The sequence below is a fragment of the Saccopteryx leptura genome, chromosome 1 (assembly GCF_036850995.1).
Source record: "Saccopteryx leptura isolate mSacLep1 chromosome 1, mSacLep1_pri_phased_curated, whole genome shotgun sequence".
In the NCBI taxonomy this organism is placed as follows: domain Eukaryota; kingdom Metazoa; phylum Chordata; class Mammalia; order Chiroptera; family Emballonuridae; genus Saccopteryx; species Saccopteryx leptura.
This window is the reverse complement of record NC_089503.1, coordinates 8,880,262-8,902,881: the sequence shown is the minus strand read 5'-3', so window position 1 is coordinate 8,902,881 and position 22,620 is coordinate 8,880,262. Positions and strand designations below refer to the sequence as shown.

The window sequence follows — 22,620 nt, the reverse complement described above, 5'->3', positions numbered from 1 at the left end:
CTCCCTCAGTCCCCAAGTCGCTTTGGTCAAGGCGCAGCACTCTTGGCTGCGATCCGCCCGTGTCTCTGCTGGGAGGCTACGGGGAGGGGTCGGCAGAAGAATCTGCCAAGATGGGCTGTGCGTCTCTAACCCTTGCACAGTTATTAGAGAGGCGAGGGGACTGGTAGAAATAATGGTATCGAGTGTGGAGGGCTGTAGCTTGAACTCTTCCTGCACGAGACCCCAGGAACCGGACCCTGCCCCGCCCCCTTCCTGGAACTCCACCCCTCCCCCCCCCCCACCCCCCGCGCGCGCGCGCGCTTCCTGGCCGGAGACCTGTGTGTGGCGACTGGGTCCGTTGGAGCAGAACCATGGAGGAAAAGCCTTTCAAAGTAAGAACTCTTCTCTTCCTGGACCCCTCACCCTGTCAGCCCCCTGACTCATTCAACCTGGGCCCCTGGCTAGCTATCTTCTCACTCCACTCTGGACAACTCTCAACAGTCCCCATGTCCCTATCCCCAGCCTGCTCCACCTCCTCTCCCCAACTCCCTGCAACCCTGGGCTTTCCTTGTTTTTTGTTAACTTTTTTTTTTTCTTTCAAAGACAGAGAGAAGGACAGATAGGGACAGACAGATAGGGAGAGAGATAAGAAGCATCAATCCTTTGTTGGGGCTCCTTTGTCTCTTTAGTTGTCCATGGATTGCTTTCTCATATGTGCCTTGACTGGAGGTATCCGGCAGAGCTAGTGTCCCCTTGCTCAAGCCAGCAACCTTGGGCTTAAGCCAGCAACCACGGGGTCATGTCTATGATCCCACGCTCAAGCCAGCCACTCCGCGCTCAAGCTGGTGAGCCTGCGCTCAAGCCAGATGAGCCCATGCTCAAGCCAGCGACCTCAAGCCGGTGCTCAAGCCAGGACCAGGGTTTTGAACCTGGGTCCTCTGCATCCCAGTCCATGCTCTATCCCAGGGGTCCCCAAACTACGGGCCCGCGGGCCACATGCGGCCCCCTGAGGCCATTTATCTGGCCCCCGCTGCACTTCCGGAAGGGGCACCTCTTTCATTGGTGGTCAGTGAGAGGAGCATAGTTCCCATTGAAATACTGGTCAGTTTGTTGATTTAAATTTACTTGTTCTTTATTTTAAATATTGTATTTGTTCCCATTTTGTTTTTTTACTTTAAAATAAGATATATGCAGTATGCATAGGGATTTGTTCATAGTTGGGTTTTTTTATAGTCTGGCCCTCCAACGGTCTGAGGGACAGTGAATTGGCCCCCTGTGTAAAAAGTTTGGGGACCCCTGCTCTATCCACTGCACCACCACCTGGTCAGGCTGTTTTTAACTTTTTTTAAATTGGATTTAGTGGGACGACATTGGTTAATACGATTATATAGGTTTCAAGTGTACAATTCTAGGCTGTGTTATCTGTGTATTCTGTTATGTGTTCACCATGACAAGTTAAGTCTCTTTCTATCGCCATTTCTCCCCCTACACCCTCTTCTGCCTCCCCTCCCCTTCCTGTCCCTATGGTAATCACCATACTGTTGTCTGTGTCTGTGAGTTTGTTTGTTTTTCCTTAATCCCTTCATCTTTTTCATCTAGCCTGGCAGCCCCTCCCCCAACAGCTGTCAGTTTGTTCTCTATGTATGAGCCCGTTTCTATTTTGTTAGTTTATTCTGTTCATTAGATCCCACATCTGAGTGAAATCATATGGTACTTTCTCTGACACTAGCATAATGCTCTCCAGGTCTAACCATGCTGCAGCAAAGGGTAAGATTTCCTTTTTTTTTTTTAACATGATGGAGTTGTATTTCATTGTGTAAATGTACCACAGCTTTTTTATCCACTCATCTACTGTTGGACACTTGGACTGCTTCCAAATTTTTTTCTATTTATTTATTGATTTTAGAGAGAGAGAAATAGAGACAAACAACCACCAATCTGTTACTGTATATGCCCTAAATAGGGATCAACCCCCCAGCCTTTACGTGTCAGGACGGCACTCTAACCCACTGAGCTATATAGCCAGGGTTGTTTCCAAATGTTAGCTGTAGTAAAGAACCCTGCAGTGAACATAGAGGTGCATATAGTCTTTCAAATGAGTGCTTTAGGTTTCTTCAGACATATCCCAGAAGTGGACTCTCTGGAGCATAAGGCAGTTCCATTTTAAATTTTTTTAGGTAACTCCATATTGCTTTCCACAGTGGCTGCACCAACCTGCATTACTTCCAACAGTGCACAAGGGTTCCCTTTTGTCCACACACCAGCCAACACTGTTGTTTGTTGATTCACTGATGATAGCCATTCTGACAGGTGTGCTGGGCTTTCCTTGTTGTATGTGGCCCACAGGCGCCATCCAAGGCTTCGGACCGCCATGACTCAGTCAGGTTGAGCTTGAACAGTGACATCCGGAATCTGTTGACCCCTGCCACGCTGTCACAGTCCACGTTGAATGCTCAGTTGACCAATGTTAATGAGGACTCTGAACAGGAGGGCAGCAGCAGAGGCAGCAAGCCTGGCCAGTGGTACACTCAGAAGACCAGCCATGACTCTGACACCGTCTGGGAAGAATGGGATGACGGAAATGGCAAAGTCAGCTTAAAGCAAGAGGACCTGGAGGTGGACCCGGACAGCTTCTCAGGAAGCCATGTAGAAGGGGACCAGAATTCCAGGACCAAGATGGGTCAGTGTGGCCTCACCGGGCTGTGGGCAGCCACAGGGCAGGGGGCTGGCCGGGACCTCAATTTCTGTTGGTGTGAAATGCAGGGAAGCAGTAGGATCCAAGTTTCTCAGGGTGGGTAGCCAGTGCTAATCTCTCACTCTTTAAATCAACCAGACATTCTTATAGCGCCCCCTACCGGGAAGTCGTCGTACAAGATCCAGTGACCTGAGCACACTAGGTCCTGGAGAGAGACACGCAGCAAAATGCTCAAAGGCCAGGTGGCTAGGACCGTGCTATTAATGGAATCACTAGAATAGTTGAGAAGAGGGAGTTAATTTCTTGTCAGTGGATTTTCGCGGGTTTAGGAGGTGCCTCTCTGTCATTTATTTAGTGATTGATGACAATTTTTTTTTTTTTTTTCAGAGACAGAGAGAGAGTCAGAGAGTGGGATATATAGGGACAGACAGACAGGAACGAAGAGAGATGATAAGCATCAATCATTAGTTTTTCGTTGCGTATTGTGACACCTTAGTTGTTCATTGATTGCTTTCTCATATGTGCCTTGACCACGAGCCTTCAGCAGACCGAGTAACCCCTTGCTCCAGCCAGCGACCTTGAGTCCAAGCTGGTGAGTTTTGATCAAACCAGATGAGCCCACACTCAAGGTGGCAACCTCGGTGTCTTGAACCTGGTTGCTTTCTCATATGTGCCTTGACCACGAGCCTTCAGCAGACCGAGTAACCCCTTGCTCCAGCCAGCGACCTTGGGTCCAAGCTGGTGAGCTTTGATCAAACCAGATGAGCCCGCACTCAAGGTGGCGACCTCGGGGTCTTGAACCTGGGTCCTCCGCATCGCAGTCTGATGATCTATCCACTGCGCCACCGCCTGGTCAGGCATTGATGACAATTTTTAAGTACCTACCTCATACTGAACATTTTTTTGGATTTCCTCCTCTTTCTCCTCCTCCCCCCAGCTTTTCATCAGAAAATTGGAACTGATAACAATATAAAAACTGCCATTTATTGAACTCTGACTATGCCAGGCACTAGGCTTCCCTTGCATGCTTGCATGATCATCTTTAGAGACATCTTTTTTTTTTTTTAATTTTTATTTATTTATTTTTTACAGAGACAGTCAGAGAGAGGGATAGACAGGGACAGACAGATGGGAACAGAGAGATGAGAAGCATCAATCATTAGTTTTTCATTGCGCATTGCAACACCTTAGTTGTTCATTGATTGCCCTCTCATATGTGTGTTCATTGATTGCCCTCTCATATGTGCCCTGACTGCGGGCCCTCAGCAGACCAAGTAACCCCCTGCTGGAGCCAGCGACCTTGGGTCCAAGCTGATGGGCTTTTTTTTTTGCTCAAACCAAATGAGCCCGCGCTCAAGCTGGCGACCTCAGGGTCTCGAACCTGGGTCCTCCGCATCCCAGTCCGACGCTCTATCCACTGTGCCACCGCCTGGCCAGGCATCATCTTTAAATTTCACAACTTTCATAAGAGGTTATTCTTTTAAAAAAGTTTTCTCTGTTGATTTAAGAGAGTAGGAGAGAGAGAAGCATCAACTCGTTGTTCCATTTAGTTGTGCACTTATTGGTTGCTTCTCATATGTGCCCTGACTGGGATTGAACCTGCAACCTTGGTGCACTGGGAAAATATTCTATCCACTGAGACACCTGGCCAAGGCCAGGGGCTATTCTTTTTAAAAAAAATATTTTTATTATTTACTTATTAATTTTACATAGGGAGAGAGAGGAAGAGAAAGAGAGAGAGAGAGAGAGAGAGACATGGGGAAGAGCAGGAAGCATCAACTCCCATATGTGCCTTGACCACACAGTGCAGGGTTTCGAACCTGCGACCTCAGAGTTTCACATCGATGCTTTATCCGCTATGCCAGTGGTCCCCAACCCCCGGGCCATGGACTGATACCAGTTCGTGGGCCATTTGGTACCAGTCCGCAGAGAAAGAATAAATAACTTACATTATTTTTGTTTTATTTATATTTTAGGTCTGAACGATGTTTTATTTTTAAAAAATGACCAGATTTCCTCTGTTTTATCCGTCTAAGACTCACTCTTTTTTTTTTTTTTTTTTTTTGTATTTTTCTGAAGCTGGAAATGGGGAGACAGTCAGACAAACTCCCGCATGTGCCCGACCGGGATCCACCCAGCATGCCCACCAGGGGGCGATGCTCTGCCCATCTGGGGCGTTGCTCTGTTGCAACCAGAGCCATTCTAGTGCCTGAGGCAAAGGCCACAGAGCCATCCTCAGCGCCCAGGCCAACTTTGCTCCAATGGAGCCTTGGCTGTGGGAGGGGAAGAGAGACAGAGAGGAAGGAGAGGGGGAGGGGTGGAGAAGCAGATGGGCACCTCTCCTGTGTGCCCTGGCCTGGAATCGAACCCGGGACTCCTGCACGCCAGGCTGATGCTCTACCACTGAGCCAACCAGCCAAGGCTAAGACTCATTCTTGACTCTTGTCTCGGTCATGTGATACATTTATCCATCCCACCCTAAAGGCTGATCCGTGAAAATATTTTCTGACATTAAACTGGTCCATGGCCCAAAAAAGGTTGGGGACCACTGTATGCCACCACAGGTCAGGCTGGGGGGAGAGCTATTCTTTTTTTTTTTTCATTTTTCTGAAGCTGGAAACAGGGAGAGACAGTCTGACAGACTCCCGCATGCACCCGACCGGGATCCACCCAGCACGCCCACCAGGGGCGACGCTCTGCCCACCAGGGGGCGATGCTCTGCCCATCCTGGGCGTCGCCATGTTGCGACCAGAGCCACTCTAGCGCCTGAGGCAAAGGCCACAGAGCCATCCCCAGCGCCCGGGCCATTTTTGCTCCAATGGAGCCTTGGCTGCGGGAGGGGAAGAGAGAGACAGAGAGGAAAGCGCGGCGGAGGGGTGGAGAAGCAAATGGGCGCTTCTCCTGTGTGCCCTGGCCGGAATTGAACCCGGGTCCTCCGCACGCTAGGCCGACGCTCTACCGCTGAGCCAACCGGCCAGGGCGGGAGAGCTATTCTTATTAGCCCATTTTACAGATGAAGAATGTGCCGGTCAGAAAGTTTCAGTCTCTGGCTCTAAGTCTCACACAGTGGGGCAGTCAGAACCGGAACCTTGGTGGGTGAGACAATAAAGCTCAGGGTCATAAGCCACTGTCCCATACTATTTCCCACTAATGTGGCACCTGGAGCTGTTCTCTGAAGTCCATTCTCCCTGCCAGATGTCACTTCATACATCTCCTCTGTTCCAAGAAAGACCCAGTAGTCTGCAGATGACTGATCTCTCTTTTCTCTTCTCCCAGAAATATCTTCCTTCATGACATCACTCAATAATTTGAAGCACAGACCTCATCAAGCCTACTGGGTGGAACAGCAGAACAGGGTTGGAGGCATCCAGGGAGACAGGGGATTTTAGTGGGGTGGGGAATGGGCAAGTTGGGGGTTCAGGGATAAAGGGGAGTAGGGTGGTTTGTAGGGCGGAGGGACAGGTAGATTAGTTGGAGGTTTTGGGCTGGAGGCAGCAGGTGGGGATTTCAGCTGTGGTTAGAGCTGGGGTCCATTGGACATCCGAGCCTCTTGCTTCCTCTTCAGCTGCCGCTGCCCTTGACGGAGCTCATGGAGAATGAAGTTCTGGAAATCCTCACCAAAGTCCTCCAGAGTGAGCCCCTCTGCCAACTCCCATGAGACCTTGGGGAATTTTGCAGGGCCTGAGCCCTTGGGAGTGGGGTTTCAGGATGTGTCTACCTTGTCATATTCCTTTACCACTCACAAATATTGCAGGAGCCACACAAAGAGTTAAAAAAAAAAATAGGCAACAGGGCAAGGGAGGCTCAGTGGGGCAGGAGATCATGGGTAAATGTGAGGGTCCAGAGCTCCAGGTTAAGAGCAGCCCCTCTCTAGTTGATATGGCTTTTTAAAGGCTGGTTCTTTAAGTTTTTAAAAATATTTTATTCATTCATTTTTAGAGAGAGAGAGAAAGGGAGAGAGAAGGGGGGAGGAGCAGGAAGCATCAACTCCCATATGTGCCTTGACCAGGCAAGCCCAGGGCTTTGAACTAGCGACCTCAGCGTTCTAGGTTGACGCTTTATCCACTGCGCCACCACAGGTCAGGCTAAAGGCTGTTTCTTCATCTGCCCAATGGGGATGACAGTCTTTTTGTGGCCTGGGCCCCTTTCCTGAATAATGTGAACAGCCTTTGGACAGTGGATTATTTGGGTAAACTGGTTTGCCCTCCTTATGATGTGGTGGTGGTGGTGGCTAATGGCCAGTGGTCCAGGAGGTGTCCAAAAAGATGTCGGCTCTCACTGCCCTATTTCAGGCCTGCAACATCTCTAATCTTGCCCTCCTTCATCTTCCATGTCACTATCCTATCCTGCTCCGCATCCCCTATCTAGCTGGAGCACAGGTCTATGACTTGAAACAAAACCAGCAGAACCCAGCGCCTTGGAGATCCAAAGTTCCCCAAACTAACACAGGCCGATCCGAACGCGCAGAGCTCCTGCCAACCTAAATCATCCGCAGTTCCTCAAATCATACATGTAGCATCTGTTACTGGGGAGCCCATGCCTCTACTAACTGCCCTGAATGGAGTTCTATCTTCCAGGCTACCGGTCAGAGATCGGCAAGAATCACTTCCTGACCAAGCAGCTGCAGCGATATATCGAGGGGCTCAAGAGGCGCCGGAACAAGAGCCAACACGTTTCAGGGCAGTGAGAGCACCGCTTCAGGCTCGAGTGACTGCCCGACTCCAGCCCCCGCCCCTGTCCTGCCCAGAGACATAAGCCCAACCCTATCCTCGTGGAATTTGAACCCTAGAGAAATAAAAGTCTGTGCAAAGTCCGTGAGTCAGTACGTGGCTGCGTGAGGCGGACGCACGTGGCCCCGCCTTTTCCCATGACCTTCACTCGGTCACCGCAGTGACCTTGAGCGTTCTCCGTTAGGGCCCAATCGGCTCCGCCTTCCTGGGGCTCGAAATCCAGGACTCCTTGCATGTTTTAGGTCTGCTTTTCCCAGCCCGGATTCCGCAGGTTTGTGGGAATATTGGGTCTGCGTTCCAAGTGCTCTGGATGCTGTTATCTTGGGGGAAAGGGAAAAAGAGAAAGTGGCAGCGCTTGCCCTCCAGCTAGGGCATGCTAGGCTCCGCCCCTCATGCATATGCAGATAAACTAGCCTCTCTGCGCCTCTCCGCTTCTCCGGCCCTTCTCATTTACATGTGTCTGTTGTCTCAGCGACAGCGCTCTCTCCTCTCGCGCACAGCGAGCACCGCCTCCTTCGTTACGTAAGACCATTCTTGGCTCCACCCCTACCCGGAGCCTTTTCGCCTCTCCTCTGATCACGCCCCCTCAGAGGCTGCGTACGCAAGTGCACGGCTGTAGCTTGCGGCAATGGGGCGGGACCTGCATCGTAGCCCGCCCGCTGGCTTCGCCTGCTCCTCCCCCTAGACGTTCCGGCACTCAGGCGCTGTCGACCCTACTTGTCTGATTAGCATAGGGCGCCTAGCCCCGCCCCTGTTTTGCATGCGCACGGCCGGCCCCGCCCCCGCTGTCAGCTGGAGGAAGCGGAGTAGGAAGCGGCCGCGATGTCCTTTTGTGTCCTACAAGCCGCCGGCGGCGCCGCCGAGTGAGGGGACGCGGCGCGGCGGGGCGGCGCGGCCGGAGGAGGTGGCGGAGGAGGGGCCGCCAGCGGCCCCAGGCTCACCCCGGTGCTCCGGGCCGCTCGGCCCCCATGCCTGCCCGCCTGCCTTGCCGAAGCCCCAGGTCCGGGGGCGGAGGGGAGCGCCGCTTTGGAGATGGGCGGGAGGGGCGCGGGGGCCATGTGCGAGCGCGGTAGGGAGGCGGGCGAGGGGCGGGCTCCAGGCGGGGTCCGGCTCCGGGACCGGCCCGGGTCACGGTCGGGATCCGGTGGAGAGCCAGACGAAATCAGGGTCCGAGCGGGACCCGTCGTCCAGGTCTTAGTGCGCCGGCCTGGGGCAGGGGCTGGCTTGGGCTTGGGCTGCAGATCCTAGCCAGGGTCGGGCTTGGGCCGCGGAGCCAGTCCTGGGGCAGGGTTCAACCCGGCACCTGGAGAATGCCGAAGTCCTAGGGGCGGGCGGGGGTGGAAGATGGGGAGGGTTCCCTGTCGGGGAAGGGGCTTCGAAGACCACGTGGGGGCGCTCGAAGGGGCTTTGGGCCACCCTCCTCTCTAGGTCAAAGGTCATCGCACCAGCAAGGGGCGAACTTCCTCCTCCTTGGCACTCCCCATTTACTTCCTGATAACCTGATAGAGGTACCCCGTGGGCGGAGGGGGAGGGTAGCGCAGCAACTTTAGGCAACTTCCCGTAGGTGTGCGGGGGCTTGGGGGGCGGGGCGCCCCGGAGGTGGAGGACTGCGGCAGACGCGTGTAACAGTGAATGTGCGGGCGGGTGGGGTGTGGGGGTGGTGCTAGGAGGTGGAGCCGCTCTGATCTGTGATCTGTGTGCCTTGGAGTGGGCTTGCTGGGATAGGAGGGGGGCAGTGTGTCAAGTGGGAGAGCTCTGAATGTATTTCCACAAAGGTCTATGCCTGAGTGTGGGGGTATGTGAGAGTGTAAGAGTGTGAGTGTGTGATTATGAATCTTGAGTGACTTTGATTATAAATCTTGGGTGAATCCGGCGTGACTTTGTTTATGGAGTATGCACTTGGGGAGGAGTGAGCATGAGTGAGAGCTGGGCTTGGGAAGGGCCATGTATGAGAGTGAGCATATGAGGACACCTGAGAACCCAGGTGAGGGGGAGTGTGGGAGCATATCAACTGCCCTTGGGTTTGTGTGCCTCTGCACCCTTACTGGAGGTTACCTAGGTGAGAGGGAGATCACCAGGTTCCTCTCTGGAGAAAATTGAGAGGTATTTCACTTTCTGGCTGGTTATACCAGATAGGGTTGAGGGTTACACTGCTCTCTGGCCTAGGTAAGAGTAGGGAGTTTCTAAGCCTCCTGCAGATTCCCAAGTGGGAGACTTGCTGTCAGTTACTGGCCCTGGAGGCTTTGGAGAATCTGTTCCTATGGCAACAACTGGGGGGGGGCCCTCTTCATGGGCAGTCCTTCCTTGGACTCTGTACTCCCTCCTAACCCTTCGCTGATACTGAAAGGCTGGCCCCAGGCCTGGGGTTGGGCAACCAGGGTGGCAGGGTGTCTCCATCCCCCATCCAGCACCTACCTGTGACCTGACAGGTTTCTCCCCACAGGTGACCAGCGCCATGTCCAGCCAGGTGGTGGGCATTGAGCCTCTCTACATCAAGGCAGAGCCAGCCAGCCCAGATAGCCCTAAGGGTTCCTCGGAGACTGAGACCGAGCCCACTGTGGCCCTGGCCCCTGGCCCCGCTCCCACTCGCCACCACCCAGGCCACAAGGAAGAGGAGGATGGGGAGGGGGCTGGGCCTGGTGAGCAGGGTGGGGGTAAGCTGGTGCTCAGCTCCCTGCCCAAACGCCTCTGCCTTGTCTGTGGGGACGTGGCCTCCGGCTACCACTATGGCGTGGCATCCTGTGAGGCCTGCAAAGCCTTCTTCAAGAGGACCATCCAGGGTGAGCCCCTACCCCACTTCTGTGCCTTTTGCCCTTGGCCTGGCACTACCCAGTTGACACACTGCTGGGTGGCACTAGACCCCATAGACTGCCATGGTACCACTTGGGGTTGGCAGCCTGCTGTTCCCAGGACCTCTTACCCCCCAGGAATGCTTTTTCCCTTAAAAGTTAAATAGCCACCAGGACATGTTGATGGGTTGGCTGTGGAATGTGAGAAGGGCCTTGGGATGTCTCCTGGGTTTCTGGGTGTGATAGGCCCAGCACCTTCCACACTGGCTCTGAAAAATTTGAGACTGTCTGCTTGTTTCTAAACTTTGTTCTTGCTTCTGGTGGCTACTGGCTTCTCATCAGCATGTATCACTCCCTCTTATGTTGAGTTCCCTAAAGCAGCACCAGCACAAGGCGGTCTTTATGGCTGAGGGGCCACATCCTATTTCAGCACCTAACTTTAAAAAGACTGTTAGGCATCCTGCTAAGAGTACTTGGGTTTTTCTCATGCAGGAAAGCATATGAAAGTATGAGTGAGCAAGGTGATGATATAATAAGCAGTGTTTGAGATGTGCCTGTTACTTATATTTTTATGTAAACCTCTGGTTACTTTGGGGCTGTAACATATATAATTTTTGAGAACATCTCTTCAGTGCCCCTTTACATTCATGATTTCAGTTACCCCCACAGCAACCTATAAGGTGCCAGCACTGTTAGAACTGAGGCCAAGAGAGGGTTTTAAAACTTTGTCCAAGTCCCAAAGGTAGAAAATGGCAGAACTAGGATGTGAACTTGGATTGATTCAGGTCTGGAGCCGAGCTCTGAAACACCAGACTGCTGTCTCTGCTTATTACTAATAAGCAGATAACTGAACTTTGGACAGGTGCCTCACAAATGATTGTGACATTCTAGTGAGTTTTGACTTAGCCATTGCCAAGACCCACTGGTCTGAAACGTCTGTGCTCCCTTCTGTCTTTGAACCCCTTTGAGCTAACAGTTTCAGGTCCACGTATCTCCTGCCCTCCCTGGAACCCTTCATTCTCTGAACTCAGTTGACAAAATATTCATTGAGCACTAAAAGTAAAGAGTAATCACTTACTGAAAATTTAGGTGTTGTGAACCATGCTAAATGAGTTACATCAGTTACCCCCTTTGAATTCTCACAGCTATTAAAAGAGGTACTTTTTTTTTGGAAAGAAGTACTGTTTTAATCACCTCAGGTTTTTTTTTTGGTTTTTTTTTTTTTTTTAATTTTTATTTTTTACAGAGACAGAGAGTGAGTCAGAGAGAGGGATAGACAGGAACGGAGAGAGATGAGAAGCATCAATCATTAGTTTTTCATTGCGCGTTGCAACACCTTAGTTGTTCATTGATTGCTTTCTCATATGTGCCTTGACCGTGAGCCTTCAGCAGACTGAGTAACCCCTTGCTGGAGCCAGCGACCTTGGGTTCAAGCTGGTGGGCTTTTCCTCAAACCAGATGAGCCCGCACTCAAGCTGGCGACCTCAGGGTCTCGAACCCGGGTCCTCTGCATCCCAGTCCGACACTCTATCCACTGCGCCACCGCCTGGTCAGGCACACCTCAGTTTTAGAGATGAGAAAACCGAGGGTTCAAGAGCTTAGGTATGGGACTTGTTCAAGGTCACACAGTTGGCATATGAAAAGATCAGGATAGGCCCCAGGCAGCTTCCAGAGCCTTCCCACACCTGTGCTTTGCTTCCCTGGTCTCTGTTCCAGTCTTGGCTGACTGCCCCATTCAAACAGTTTGCGTTCTAGCAGAGAGGAGAGAGAGAACAATGGATTTCATACGGTGGTTATAGCTATGTAAGTGCTGGAAGGCAAGGAGCAGGGTGTGCTCGGAGGAACCTGGCTGGACCTGGGGCTCTGGAGGGCTTCCCTGAGGAGCTTCTTGAGTTGAGCGTGGAAGCCTGGTTAGGGTGTAGGAGAAACGCACCGAGAGTGTGTCAGCTGGTTGTGTTCTTCAGCCCTCAAACGAGCCCCGTGTGGCTGGGAGGGCCACCACGCATTCATTCAACCAGTTATGAGCACCCTCTATGTGTCAGGCCCTGTCTCTAGCATCAGGGACAGCCCCAGCCCTCATGGAGCTGAGACTGAAGTCAGGAGACAGATAATAAAGAAGGTAAACCTGTACACATGTAGCATATTAGATGGTGCTCAGAGCTGATGAGATACTAAGTAGGGGCAAGTGGCTGGGGATGTTCACAGAGAAGGCATGCGGCATTCTCACCACTCCTTGCAGGGTGGCCAGGGAAGGCCTCCTCCAGGTGACGATGGGCAGATAACTGAAGGAGGGAAGGGAGCCGTGGGCCCTGAGTTAGTGACCTGGAGTAGAGCAGAGTGCAAAGAGGATGAGGTAAAAAAGGGGGTAAGGAGCAGGGGTGCAGGCCTCAAGTCGCAGGGCTCACTGGACTTTTATTCGGGGAAGGGAAATCACTGGAGGATTTTGAGCGGGGGAGGGACAGGATTTAACTTAGGTTTAATAGGGTTCCTCTGGCTGCTGCATGAGGAGTAACTAAGGAAGGCAAGGGCAGAGCAGGAGGTATATGAGGGTGTAAAGCCCCCGGGATCAGTTGATGGGTTGGATTTGGGATGTGAGACAGAATCAAAGATGTCTTCTCAATTTCTCCTTGAGCAGCTGGACAGATGCAGGTGCAGGTTCCAGAGGGTAGATCAGTACTCCCATTTAGAACAGGTTAGATTTGTGAGGCTTTCTAGACCGACATGCAAGATGTCAATCAAGGCAGTGGAATTAGGCAGGTCTTGGAAAGTGATATAAATTTGAAAGCCATTGACTAGGTACGATCAGCACAGGAGTGAGTCAGTGGAGACAAAGTCCGAGGGCAGCCATGGGTTATTCAGTGGAAGGAGCACAGGGAGATGCACAGAAACCACAGAGTGGCCAGTGAGGTGGGAGGAAAACCAGACATATGTCCTAAAAGCAAAAGAGGAAAAGTGCTTAGTGTTTCTAGGAGGACGTGGTCATTGGCATTCAGTGATCCTTTAGGCCATGTAAAATGAGTGTGAGAAGTGACCGCTGGGGTTAGAGAGCAGATGAGAGCAGTAGAGACTAGAAGTGTGGCTCGACAGGAGGGGTGGAGCAGATGCAGCCTGACTTCCCTGGTCCCAGCTGTTCTTTGGCCCAGAAAGGAGCCCCCTGCCTAGTAGCCATTCCCCGCACTGCCCCGGGCTTCCCTGCCCCACTCACGGCACTCCTGCTCTCCCCAGACCTGTGCTTGCCCGGGGCGAGGCAGGGCTCTCCTGTCTGCTGGGCCCCCTCCGGGCCCTGGGAGGCCGCCACTGGAGCCCTGCCTCTTCCTGGCAGGGAGCATTGAGTACAGCTGTCCGGCCTCCAATGAGTGTGAGATCACTAAGCGGAGACGCAAGGCCTGCCAGGCCTGTCGCTTTACCAAGTGCCTGCGGGTGGGCATGCTCAAAGAGGGTGAGTACTGGGCAGGGGCCTTGGCGAAGGCGGGAGAGCTGGGTGCATGGGGCCAGAGACGGCAAAGCCTCAGAAGTTCTGGTGGAAGAGGTTGGGCAGGAGGGCTCTGCAGAGTAAGTCACCCCCAGCCCCAAGGACATAGCCCTGTCCTGTAATTCAAGGGGTACGTCTGGACCGTGTCCGGGGTGGGCGACAGAAGTACAAGCGGCGACCAGAGGTGGATCCACTGCCCTTCCCCGGCCCCTTCCCTGCTGGACCCCTGGCAGTAGCTGGAGGCCCTCGGAAGACAGGTGAGTGCTGTGGGTCCTTGGATCTGGGGTCAGGATCAGGCTAGACCACGGGAGGCCTCTTTGGTGTCATTCACCCAGGATAGTAGTTATCTGGGGCACTGGAACCCAAATTTTCCCTTTATCTCTTCACTTCCTCATTTCCCTGTTAGTCCTTGAGTAGTACAGCTGGGAACAGAACAGATTTCTAACGCTCAGAACCTGTTCACAAACAGCCCGGATTCCCCTGGGAGATAGGGAGAGCCCTTCCTGGAGGACAGTGTTTGAGCCTGCTGACCAGCGGCTGTTGAGGAAGGCCACGGGGGTACTGACTCTGGGAAGATGTTTGACCCCAAAGGGCCTGCAAGGTGATGAATTCGAGTGCCTCTTCCAACTGTCACTGCAGCCCCAGTGAATGCACTGGTGTCCCATCTGCTGGTGGTAGAGCCTGAGAAGCTGTATGCCATGCCCGACCCAGCGGGCCCTGATGGACACCTCCCAGCTGTAGCTACCCTCTGTGACCTCTTTGACCGAGAGATTGTGGTCACCATCAGCTGGGCCAAGAGCATCCCAGGTAAAGGGCCAGGTGCCATGGGTTTGCCCACCCAGGCCATGCCGGGCTCTGGTGCGGCCACTGAGCCACGTGTGCTCCGCTGCCCCCAGGCTTCTCGTCCCTGTCGCTGTCAGACCAGATGTCAGTGCTGCAGAGTGTGTGGATGGAGGTTCTGGTGTTGGGTGTGGCCCAGCGCTCACTGCCACTGCAGGATGAGCTGGCCTTCGCTGAGGACCTGGTCCTGGATGAAGAGGGGGCGCGAGCAGCTGGCCTGGGGGAACTTGGGGCTGCCCTGCTGCAGCTGGTACGGCGATTGCAGGCCCTGCGGCTGGAGCGGGAGGAGTATGTTCTGCTGAAGGCCCTGGCCCTTGCCAATTCAGGTGAGTCCGGGCAGGCCCTGACAAGTCTCCAGAAGGCCCTCCACAACTCAGATGGTGACAGTCCCATTTTACAGACAGGGAAAACTGAGGCGTAGGAAAGAACGGTGATTTGCCAAAAGCCACAAAGCAAGGCAAGGGCAGGCTCAGGGACTGCACATAGGGTTTTGAGCCCTACTGCCATACTTACTGGAAAGGTGAATGATTTAGTGGGAGCAAAGGTAGGGAGGGCGAGGGGGGACCATAGCTGAGAGAAAAGATGGGCTGGCTCATGAGCTGGAGCAGTGAGTGCTGCCTCAGCTAGCCAATCAACAAATTTGTGTTGACTCCTCTGTAGGCCCCACTCCTCAGTACCCAAGGAAATGGGGGCTCTCTCCTTTCTGGAGGCGCCCGTGTTAACAGCTTTCTCCCTACTCCTTGCAGACTCTGTGCACATTGAAGATGCAGAGGCTGTGGAGCAGCTGCGAGAAGCTCTCCATGAGGCCTTGCTGGAGTACGAAGCCAGCCGGGCGGGCCCCGGAGGGGGTGCTGAAAGGCGGCGGGCGGGCAGGCTGCTGCTCACATTACCACTCCTTCGCCAAACAGCAGGCAAAGTGCTGGCCCATTTCTATGGGGTGAAGCTTGAGGGCAAGGTGCCCATGCACAAGCTGTTCTTGGAGATGCTCGAGGCCATGATGGACTGAGGCAAGGGGTGGACACGGGTAGGGGTGCTGGCAGGACCCGCCCAGCATGGGTTCAGCCCCAAGGGGGCACAGCTGGGGCCTGGTCAGTGCCACAGCCTGCTGGCAGGGCCAAGGCAATACCATCAGCCCCTGGGAGCAGGCACTGTGCCCTCCCCTCCCCCTTCTAGAAGCTGGGAACGTGTGCCCAACCTCTGGGCACTGTGCTGCCCCTTGCAAGCCATAATGTGCTCCCAGATTGTAGGGGGCGCTGCGGAAGCCATAGGGGGCTGCAGGGGATGTGTGCGGGAGGGGGGAAGAAGCCTGATCTCAGGGAGGGAAGGGAGTGGAGGCCACAGTCTCCCAGTGGGTGATGCTTTTGCTGCTGCTTAATCCTACCACCTTTCCAGAGTGGAGGGGAATTTGGAAAGCAAAGGCCCCTGCCCCCTTGGCGCCTCTCATTTGCATTGGGCATTACTGCCCTATCCCCCATCCTTGAAGCAATAACTCCAAGCAGGCTCCAGCTCCTGGACTCCTGGGGTGGCCAGCCCCCGCCCCCTCCCACCAGCTCCCCCCCAGCCTCCTTAGGGGGTAGGGGAGCACTGCCTCTATGCCCTGCAGAGCAATAACACTATATTTATTTTTGGGTTTGGCCAGGGAGGCACAGGGACATGGGGCAAGCCAGGGCCCAGAGCCCTTGGCTGTACAGAGACTCTATTTTAATGTATATTTGTTGCAAAGAGAAACCGCTTTTGGTTTTGAACCTTTAATGAGAAAAAAAATATATCAAGCTCAAGAACACCGTGTGGCTTTTCACTGGGTCAATGGTTGGTGATACACACGACAAAACAAACACAGAGGATATATATAAACAAAGATACACACAGTCACTGTATGAAAAACTGGATGCCTGTGAAGATTAAGTCTCCGTGTCCTCATCACTCAGCAGCATGTTGGGGATCCCGCGGGTGATGGGGAATACACGTCCAGACTCTGGGCACTGCAGGGTGCCCTCCATCACCTCTATCTACGGGGAACAGAACAGTACTGGCGGCTGCCCGGTATGGCTGACTGGCCAGGAAGCAAGTGAGGGGCCAGTTCTCACCTCCAGTAGCACGTGATGCATCATCCTCAGAAATGTCTCATCTTGCTCATACCCCTGAGTTGGCCCTTTGGGCAACTCACCCAAATGCAACTGTGGGCAAGAGGCCTAAATTATCTCTGGGCTTCCCCAACCCTGACCAGCCGCAAAGGACTGCGGCTGAGACCACCCCCAAAGGGTGTGCACAGGTAGGGGGAGGGTCCTCACGGTAGCTGCCGCCTCCAGGAGCGCCGCCCACTCCACTTTGGGTATCATACGTGCCACGAAGTCAGGGTTGAACTCCACAGGCGTGACGCGGACCTCGGTGACCTGCGGGGCGGAGTGGTTTAGTTAGGCTGGGACCGAAGCCTGGTTTCCCCATCCCTTCCGAGAGAAGGGGACCAGACCGATCCCCGGACAGTACCTCCAGGCGCAGAGGGAATCCACGGGGTCCCACCCCTCGCACGTGCGAGCTCAGCAAATTGTGGGTAAGCAGCTTCATGTCGCCACAACACTCTCTCGCCAGGCCGGAACCGGAAAGAAGCGGCACTCCGCTACATCACTTCCGGGGCCGCTCCGCTTTCTGTCCTATTGCACGGCCCGAGGATCGGAAGCGGTGAACTTGCTGAACTTGCGGTGCTCGCGGGAGCCGAGGTGGTGTGAAGACCTGGTCGGATCTCGTGTTGCTACCGGAAGCATCCCGGCAGGAGGTGCAGATCCTCGGGTTTTGGATGAGCCAAATGTCCACTCCTACAAATCGTGTACAGTGCAAATCTTATGTAAGGAAGCCTCGGTGCAGGGCCTTCGTTGAATGAAAAATAAACGTGTTTCACTCCTACCGAGGCGCATAAAACCTCCCTCGCTTTCGGTTAAGGAACCGAAACACTGTCCGTTAATTAGGCCCATCAAAAGAGCTATACCCCTATCCTAGTATGCAAATAAGCTGCGCAGCTGCCGATAGCCCCGCCCCTTTGTCCTGAAGGCTCCGCCCACAGCGTGCTGCCCACGCCAGCAAGGGGAGGCGGTGCGTCCAGGCGATCCGCTGAGGCCCCGCCTGTTGCAGGGTTTTGCTGCGGCAACGCATTCCTGGCCCTACCTCCCGCGGCGGCCCGGAGGCGGAGGCGAGGGCGGGGAGGGCGGTTTGAGGCCTCAGGACTGAGTGGGATGTGCAGCTTGGGCCGTCTATCGCGCTCGGCACTTGCTCGGGCGGGCGCAGTCCGTTGTGCGGCTGCGGCGGGAGGCAGAGGGTGCCTGGAAGAAGGCCTAGAGTGGACAATTGGCAGAGCTCGCTGTTTCAGAAGCGCCGCTGTCGCTATGGCCCCGATCAAGGTGACTGTTCGCTCAGTACGGCCAGGCCTGACTCCCTCCTCCTCCCCTTTCCACCTCTCCAAGGTCCTCCGTCCCGCTGAAGGCTGTGGCCCCCTAGCACCAAACCCTGCTGGCTTCCCTTTTTCCTGCCCTGCCGACTCCTCTCCGCCGTCCTAGAGTCTCCTCCCGTCGTCGTCTGTCCCCCTCTTTCCCTCAACAAATCCCGTGGCTGCGCCACCATTCTTGCCAGTTTTAAAGATTTCCTGCACCATTTATTGGGATGGTCCCTGAGGCTTTCCAGTCTTCTCTTTCACATTAACTCTGATGTACCTGATGTACCCTGTGTTGGGTCTCCACCATTTCCAGGTGATTGAATACCATGACCCCACCCCCCACCCCCCCACCCCCGCCTCTGGCACCTCCTAGGGTCTCTTTTCAAGCTCCGTTACTAACCCAGTTGTACCCTGCTGCGCTTTGTTTGTTTATTTATTTACTTATTTATTTAGAGAGAGAGAGACAGAAACACAGACCTGCTCCTGTATGTGCCCTGGCTGGGGATTCCCACTCCCAACCTCTGCACTCTGGGAGGATGCTCCAACCAATCGAGCAGCCAGGGCTTAATTTTTATTGATTTTTAGAAAGACCAGAGAGAGGGGAAGGGGAAGGGAAGGGAAGCATTTGTTGTTCCACTCAGTCATGCATTTTTTTTGGTTGCTTCTTGTGTGTGTCCTGACCAGGGATGGAACCCTCAACCTTGTTGTTTCTGGAGGATGCTTAACCAGCTGCACACTTTTGTCAGGTTATTGGGCATCATTCTTACCCCATTTTTTAAAAATTGATTTGAGAGAGAGAGAAGCATTCAGTTGTTGGCTCCAGTCAGTTGTGTATCCATTGGTTGCACAATTCAAGTGCCCTGACTGGTGTTTCCTGACAATGCTGCAACCAGTGAAGCTGGCCAGGGTTATCTTTTTTTTTTTTTTTTAAAGATTTTATTTATTGATTTTTATTTTTAAATTATTTTTATTTTTTATTTATTTTAGAGGAAACAGAGAGAGAGAGAGAGAGAGAGAAGGGAGGAGGAGCAGGAAGCATCGACTCCCATATGTGCCTTGACCAGGCAAGCCCAGGGTTTTGAACCGGCAACCTCAGTGTTTCCAGGTTGACGCTTTATCCACTGCGCCACCACAGGTCAGGCCAGGGTTATCTTTTTTAATTTTTTTTAAATTGACTTTTAGAGAGAGGAAGAAGTGGGAGAGAAAGAGAAACATTGATTTGTTATTCTATTTATTTTTGTCATTGATTGAATTAAAAAATTTTTTTTTTCTTTTAATTTATTGATTTTAGCCAGAGAGGAAGGGAGAGAAAGACAGGAACATCAATTTGTTCTTGTATGTGCCCTGACCGGGGATAGAACCAGCAATCTCAGCACTTCAGGTCGATGCTCTTACCAGTGGAGCTATCCAGCCAGGGCTCATTGGTTGATTCTTTTTTTTTTTTTTTTTTGGCAGAGACAGAGAGAGTCAGAGAGAGGGATAGACAGGAAGGGAGAGAGATGAGAAACATCAGTTTTTCGTTATGGTTCCTTAGTTGTCCATTGATTGATTTCTCATATGTGCCTTGACGAGGGGGGGGGGGGCTACAGCACACCGAGTGACCCCTTGCTTGAGCCAGTGACCTTGAGCTCAAGCTGGTGAGCTTTGCTCAAAGCCGATGAGCCCGTGCTCAAGCTGGCAACGTTGGGTCTCAAACCTGGGTCCTCCACGTCCCAGTCTGACGCTCTATCCACTGTGCCACTGCCTGGTCAGGCCATTGATTTATTCTTATATGTGCCCTAAACCCGGATGGAACTGGCTAAGATACCGTAACCAACTGAGCTACCCTGCCAGGGTCTTACCCCATCTTCAGAAACATGTTGTCTCTTAGAGCCCCTACTGTGTTTCCCATCCCACTCTGCCCGCAGCTAGCTAATTCCCACCCTTCAGCTGAGTCCTTCACTCCTCTTACCTTAATCCACCCCCAGCTCCATAGAACGCCCCCCACCCCAACTCTTCTGACCCCCTCGCCCCGCTGCTTCAGCCTGCTCCCAACCCGGACTGTCCCTCCCTTTGGGCTCCCTCCTGCCCTGAAGCCCTCACACAGTCCCAGGTGTACGGATCCTTCCGCTTCAGAAGGGTCTTTCTTTTGTTATATACCTCCCCAAGGTAGGGACCTGCACCTTCCCCCCAAAACTTCCCCACCTTCTGCTGCCCTATCTTTTTCTCATCTTGGGGGTGGGATGCAGAGCTGGCAGGATCCTCTCCCTCCATTTGTCAGCCCCCTCCCAAAGTGCAGGCTCCGCCCCCCTCCCCTCCCCTCCCCCTCCTGCCGGTTATCCCGCTCCTTTTCCTGTAACTCAGCTTCTTGACTCAACTCCTTGCAACACCCCAGAGGCCTTCTTTCCCTTTTCTGTTGTCACCAACAGGCCTACAGAGAGGCATAGGGCCACCTTGAAACCTGGAGGATGTGGGGTAACCAGGCAGTGGGGGAAGAGGGGAGGGTGACAGGGAAGGCGGGACCTCTGGAAGCTCTGACAAGGTTGGACTTCCTGCCGTTTGTCAACCCTGCCTCTCCCTGGAATAGCTACCAGGCCCTTCGTCCCCCTGGCCCTTGGCTTGCTGCCCTTCCCTTGCCCTCCCTACCTGCCCCCAGTGTCCGACGCTTACCTTGGAGTCCTTCTCTCTAGGTGGGAGATGCCGTTCCATCCGTGGTGGTGTTTGAGGGGCAGCCTGGGAACAAGGTGAACCTGGCAGAGCTGTTCAAGGGCAAGAAGGGGGTGCTGTTTGGAGTCCCTGGGGCCTTTACCCCTGGTTGTTCCAAGGTGAGGCTCTGCCCTTTTGGCGTTCGGCAATTGGGATTTTGTGGATATGTCTGTATTGCTTATAAGTTCCCTCACGTTCTCCTGGGGCAGCTTGCAACAATAGTGTGCAGATGATACGACAGTTGGAAAAAACCGCAGACAGAGGCTGTGAGGAGGTTAATGTACCGGGAATGCAGAAGGAAGGGTATTATAACACAATATCACAGTTGACACTCTGGGAGGTATTTGGGTAAACAAGACATAATCCTGCCTACGGGAAGTTCCTGGTCTTGACCACAGAAGCTTCCAGTATGGATCCGAGCTCCTAGTGGCTAAGGCGAGAAGGAACCCTGTCTGCTGAGAGGTGTGGAGCCGGCCAAGCGAGGAAGGTCTGGCAGTAAAGGGTAGGCTGAGGAGTAGAGGCGGTCGTCCCTTTGCCGACTCCGTTTCCCCTCCTCAGACGCACCTGCCAGGGTACGTGGAGCAGGCTGGGGCTCTGAAGGCCAAGGGGGTCCAGGTGGTGGCGTGCCTGAGTGTTAACGACGTCTTCGTGACTGCAGAGTGGGGCCGAGCCCACGAAGCAGAAGGCAAGGTGAGGTGTGGGTCGCACAGGGCATCGGGCCACAGAGCAGAAGGCAAGGTGAGGTGTGGGTCGCACAGGGCATCGGGCCACAGAGCAGAAGGCAAGGTGAGGTGTGGGTCGCACAGGGCAGCGGGCCACAGAGCAGAAGGCAAGGTGAGGTGTGGGGCGCACAGGGCATCGGGCCACAGAGCAGAAGGTGAGGTGAGGTGTGGGTCGCACAGGGCATCGGGCCACAAAGCAGAAGGCAAGGTGAGGTGTGGGTCGCACAGGGCAGCGGGCCAGGCGGAGGTTTTTCTTGTGACCTGTACTTTCTCTTTAGGTTCGGCTGCTGGCTGACCCTACTGGGGCCTTTGGGAAGGTGAGTGCAACCCTCAGCCCCCGCCCTGCGGGGTGGTCCCTCTGCTGGTCCTTGGCTGCAGGGATTTGGAGGGACATGACCGATGGGGGAGCCGCTGGGGTTCTTGGCTTGTTCGGTGGGTTCCTGACCCTTTTTTCTGCCTTTCTTTCTTCTTAGGAGACAGATTTGTTACTAGATGATTCGTTGGTGTCCCTCTTTGGAAATCGACGGCTCAAGAGGTAAAAGTGGGAGGTCCTCTGTGGGGCTCCCCTGCCATCCCCCTGTCTGTTTCCAGCCTTCCGCGCGGGCTGTTGTAACTCCCCCCCTTTCTGGCAGGTTCTCCATGGTGATAGACGATGGAATAGTGAAGTCCCTGAACGTGGAGCCAGATGGCACAGGCCTCACCTGCAGCCTGGCCCCTAACCTCCTCTCGCAGCTCTGAGGCCCTGGGCGCAGACATGCTCCTACTCTTGCCTGTTTAATTTCTAGTCAGGGGCAGTGTGCCCCAGCCCAGCCTCAGCTGGGCCACCCAGTTGGAGCCTTGTCCAGATTTCTGCAATAAACACTTCTGGTTCATGTCTGCTGGCCGTATGGTTAGCTTGCTGGGGTGAGGAGTGTCTTATGAGCTGCTCCAGGGGCCCCAGATCAACTATCACATGGCAAGAGAACATGGCAGAGCTCCTGGTGGACAGGCTGGGTTTCAGGCCTGCAGATAAGGGGAAACCAGGCCATGGTGGCCTGGCCAGTGGGTTCTGGAGGCCTGAGGCTGTGCTTGGCAGGGCAGCAAGCATGACCTTTTGGGGCTGTTGATGGCCAAAAGGCCAACATTAAAACCAACTAACCAACCTATCCACCTGCCCTGAAACAACTGCCCAGCACTTCCCCAAATAAAAGTTACCCACCTGTCCTGACCTCAAGGCCACAGCAGTCCCGACTCGGAAGGCCAAGCGTCATCGAATCTGGGCCTTTTCTGAGTCAAGAGTTCCTT

At 53.8% G+C, this 22,620-nt stretch overlaps 5 protein-coding genes across 6 annotated transcripts; 3 read left to right on the top strand and 2 right to left on the bottom strand.

Moving 5' to 3' along the window:
• The first annotated feature begins 314 nt into the window (after positions 1-314).
• Positions 315-7,429, top strand: CATSPERZ (catsper channel auxiliary subunit zeta). Its single transcript, XM_066360363.1, has 3 exons — positions 315-371; positions 2,326-2,659; positions 7,252-7,429. The coding sequence occupies exons 1-3, from the start codon at positions 351-353 to the stop codon at positions 7,359-7,361; spliced, it is 465 nt and encodes a 154-aa protein (XP_066216460.1). The 5' UTR covers positions 315-350; the 3' UTR covers positions 7,362-7,429.
• A 755-nt stretch (positions 7,430-8,184) lies between these two features.
• Positions 8,185-16,288, top strand: ESRRA (estrogen related receptor alpha). Of its 2 annotated transcripts, XM_066359502.1 has the most exons (7): positions 8,185-8,404; positions 9,848-10,184; positions 13,516-13,632; positions 13,794-13,922; positions 14,305-14,472; positions 14,562-14,831; positions 15,252-16,288. In XM_066359502.1, the coding sequence occupies exons 2-7, from the start codon at positions 9,860-9,862 to the stop codon at positions 15,509-15,511; spliced, it is 1,269 nt and encodes a 422-aa protein (XP_066215599.1). In that variant the 5' UTR covers positions 8,185-8,404; positions 9,848-9,859; the 3' UTR covers positions 15,512-16,288. The 2 variants fall into 2 exon arrangements, with proteins under 2 accessions (XP_066215599.1, XP_066215608.1); XM_066359511.1 differs by lacking the exon at positions 8,185-8,404 and having other exon boundaries at positions 10,052-10,184; positions 13,419-13,632.
• LOC136387890 (uncharacterized) lies at positions 8,193-9,861 on the bottom strand. Its single transcript, XM_066360002.1, has 2 exons — positions 9,820-9,861; positions 8,193-8,648 (listed from the first exon to the last, which is right to left on the bottom strand). Exons 1-2 carry the CDS (start codon positions 9,859-9,861, stop codon positions 8,193-8,195), a joined length of 498 nt encoding a protein of 165 aa, XP_066216099.1.
• Positions 15,877-17,402, bottom strand: TRMT112 (tRNA methyltransferase activator subunit 11-2). The gene is made up of 4 exons (XM_066359537.1): positions 16,993-17,402; positions 16,797-16,898; positions 16,593-16,682; positions 15,877-16,514 (listed from the first exon to the last, which is right to left on the bottom strand). Exons 1-4 carry the CDS (start codon positions 17,068-17,070, stop codon positions 16,407-16,409), a joined length of 378 nt encoding a protein of 125 aa, XP_066215634.1. The 5' UTR covers positions 17,071-17,402; the 3' UTR covers positions 15,877-16,406.
• Positions 17,403-17,632: 230 nt separating this feature from the next.
• PRDX5 (peroxiredoxin 5) lies at positions 17,633-22,212 on the top strand. Its single transcript, XM_066359525.1, has 6 exons — positions 17,633-17,897; positions 20,599-20,733; positions 21,173-21,304; positions 21,615-21,653; positions 21,810-21,871; positions 21,969-22,212. Exons 1-6 carry the CDS (start codon positions 17,733-17,735, stop codon positions 22,072-22,074), a joined length of 639 nt encoding a protein of 212 aa, XP_066215622.1. The 5' UTR covers positions 17,633-17,732; the 3' UTR covers positions 22,075-22,212.
• The last annotated feature ends 408 nt before the right edge of the window (positions 22,213-22,620 follow it).

What these genes read in the sequence shown, in the direction of transcription:
- CATSPERZ (XM_066360363.1), top strand. Translation starts at nt 351, where the DNA reads ATGGAGGAAAAGCCTTTCAAA. An exon ending in TGGAGGAAAAGCCTTTCAAA is followed by an intron (nt 372 to 2,325) that starts GTAAGAACTCTT and finishes TGTGGCCCACAG; the next exon opens with GCGCCATCCAAGGCTTCGGA. An exon ending in GAATTCCAGGACCAAGATGG is followed by an intron (nt 2,660 to 7,251) that starts GTCAGTGTGGCC and finishes TCTATCTTCCAG; the next exon opens with GCTACCGGTCAGAGATCGGC.
- PRDX5 (XM_066359525.1), top strand. Translation starts at nt 17,733, where the DNA reads ATGTGCAGCTTGGGCCGTCTATCGCGCTCGGCACTTGCTCGGGCGGGC. An exon ending in TTACCCCTGGTTGTTCCAAG is followed by an intron (nt 20,734 to 21,172) that starts GTGAGGCTCTGC and finishes TCCCCTCCTCAG; the next exon opens with ACGCACCTGCCAGGGTACGT. An exon ending in CCCACGAAGCAGAAGGCAAG is followed by an intron (nt 21,305 to 21,614) that starts GTGAGGTGTGGG and finishes CTTTCTCTTTAG; the next exon opens with GTTCGGCTGCTGGCTGACCC.
- LOC136387890 (XM_066360002.1), bottom strand. Translation starts at nt 9,861, where the DNA reads ATGGCGCTGGTCACCTGTGGGGAGAAACCTGTCAGGTCACAG. An exon ending in AGAAACCTGTCAGGTCACAG is followed by an intron (nt 8,649 to 9,819) that starts GTAGGTGCTGGA and finishes GACCCTGGCTAG; the next exon opens with GATCTGCAGCCCAAGCCCAA.
- TRMT112 (XM_066359537.1), bottom strand. Translation starts at nt 17,070, where the DNA reads ATGAAGCTGCTTACCCACAATTTGCTGAGCTCGCACGTGCGAGGGGTG. An exon ending in GATTCCCTCTGCGCCTGGAG is followed by an intron (nt 16,899 to 16,992) that starts GTACTGTCCGGG and finishes TCCGCCCCGCAG; the next exon opens with GTCACCGAGGTCCGCGTCAC. An exon ending in TCCTGGAGGCGGCAGCTACC is followed by an intron (nt 16,683 to 16,796) that starts GTGAGGACCCTC and finishes TCTTGCCCACAG; the next exon opens with TTGCATTTGGGTGAGTTGCC.
- ESRRA (XM_066359502.1), top strand. Translation starts at nt 9,860, where the DNA reads ATGTCCAGCCAGGTGGTGGGCATTGAGCCTCTCTACATCAAGGCAGAG. An exon ending in CTTCAAGAGGACCATCCAGG is followed by an intron (nt 10,185 to 13,515) that starts GTGAGCCCCTAC and finishes TCTTCCTGGCAG; the next exon opens with GGAGCATTGAGTACAGCTGT. An exon ending in GGTGGGCATGCTCAAAGAGG is followed by an intron (nt 13,633 to 13,793) that starts GTGAGTACTGGG and finishes CTGTAATTCAAG; the next exon opens with GGGTACGTCTGGACCGTGTC.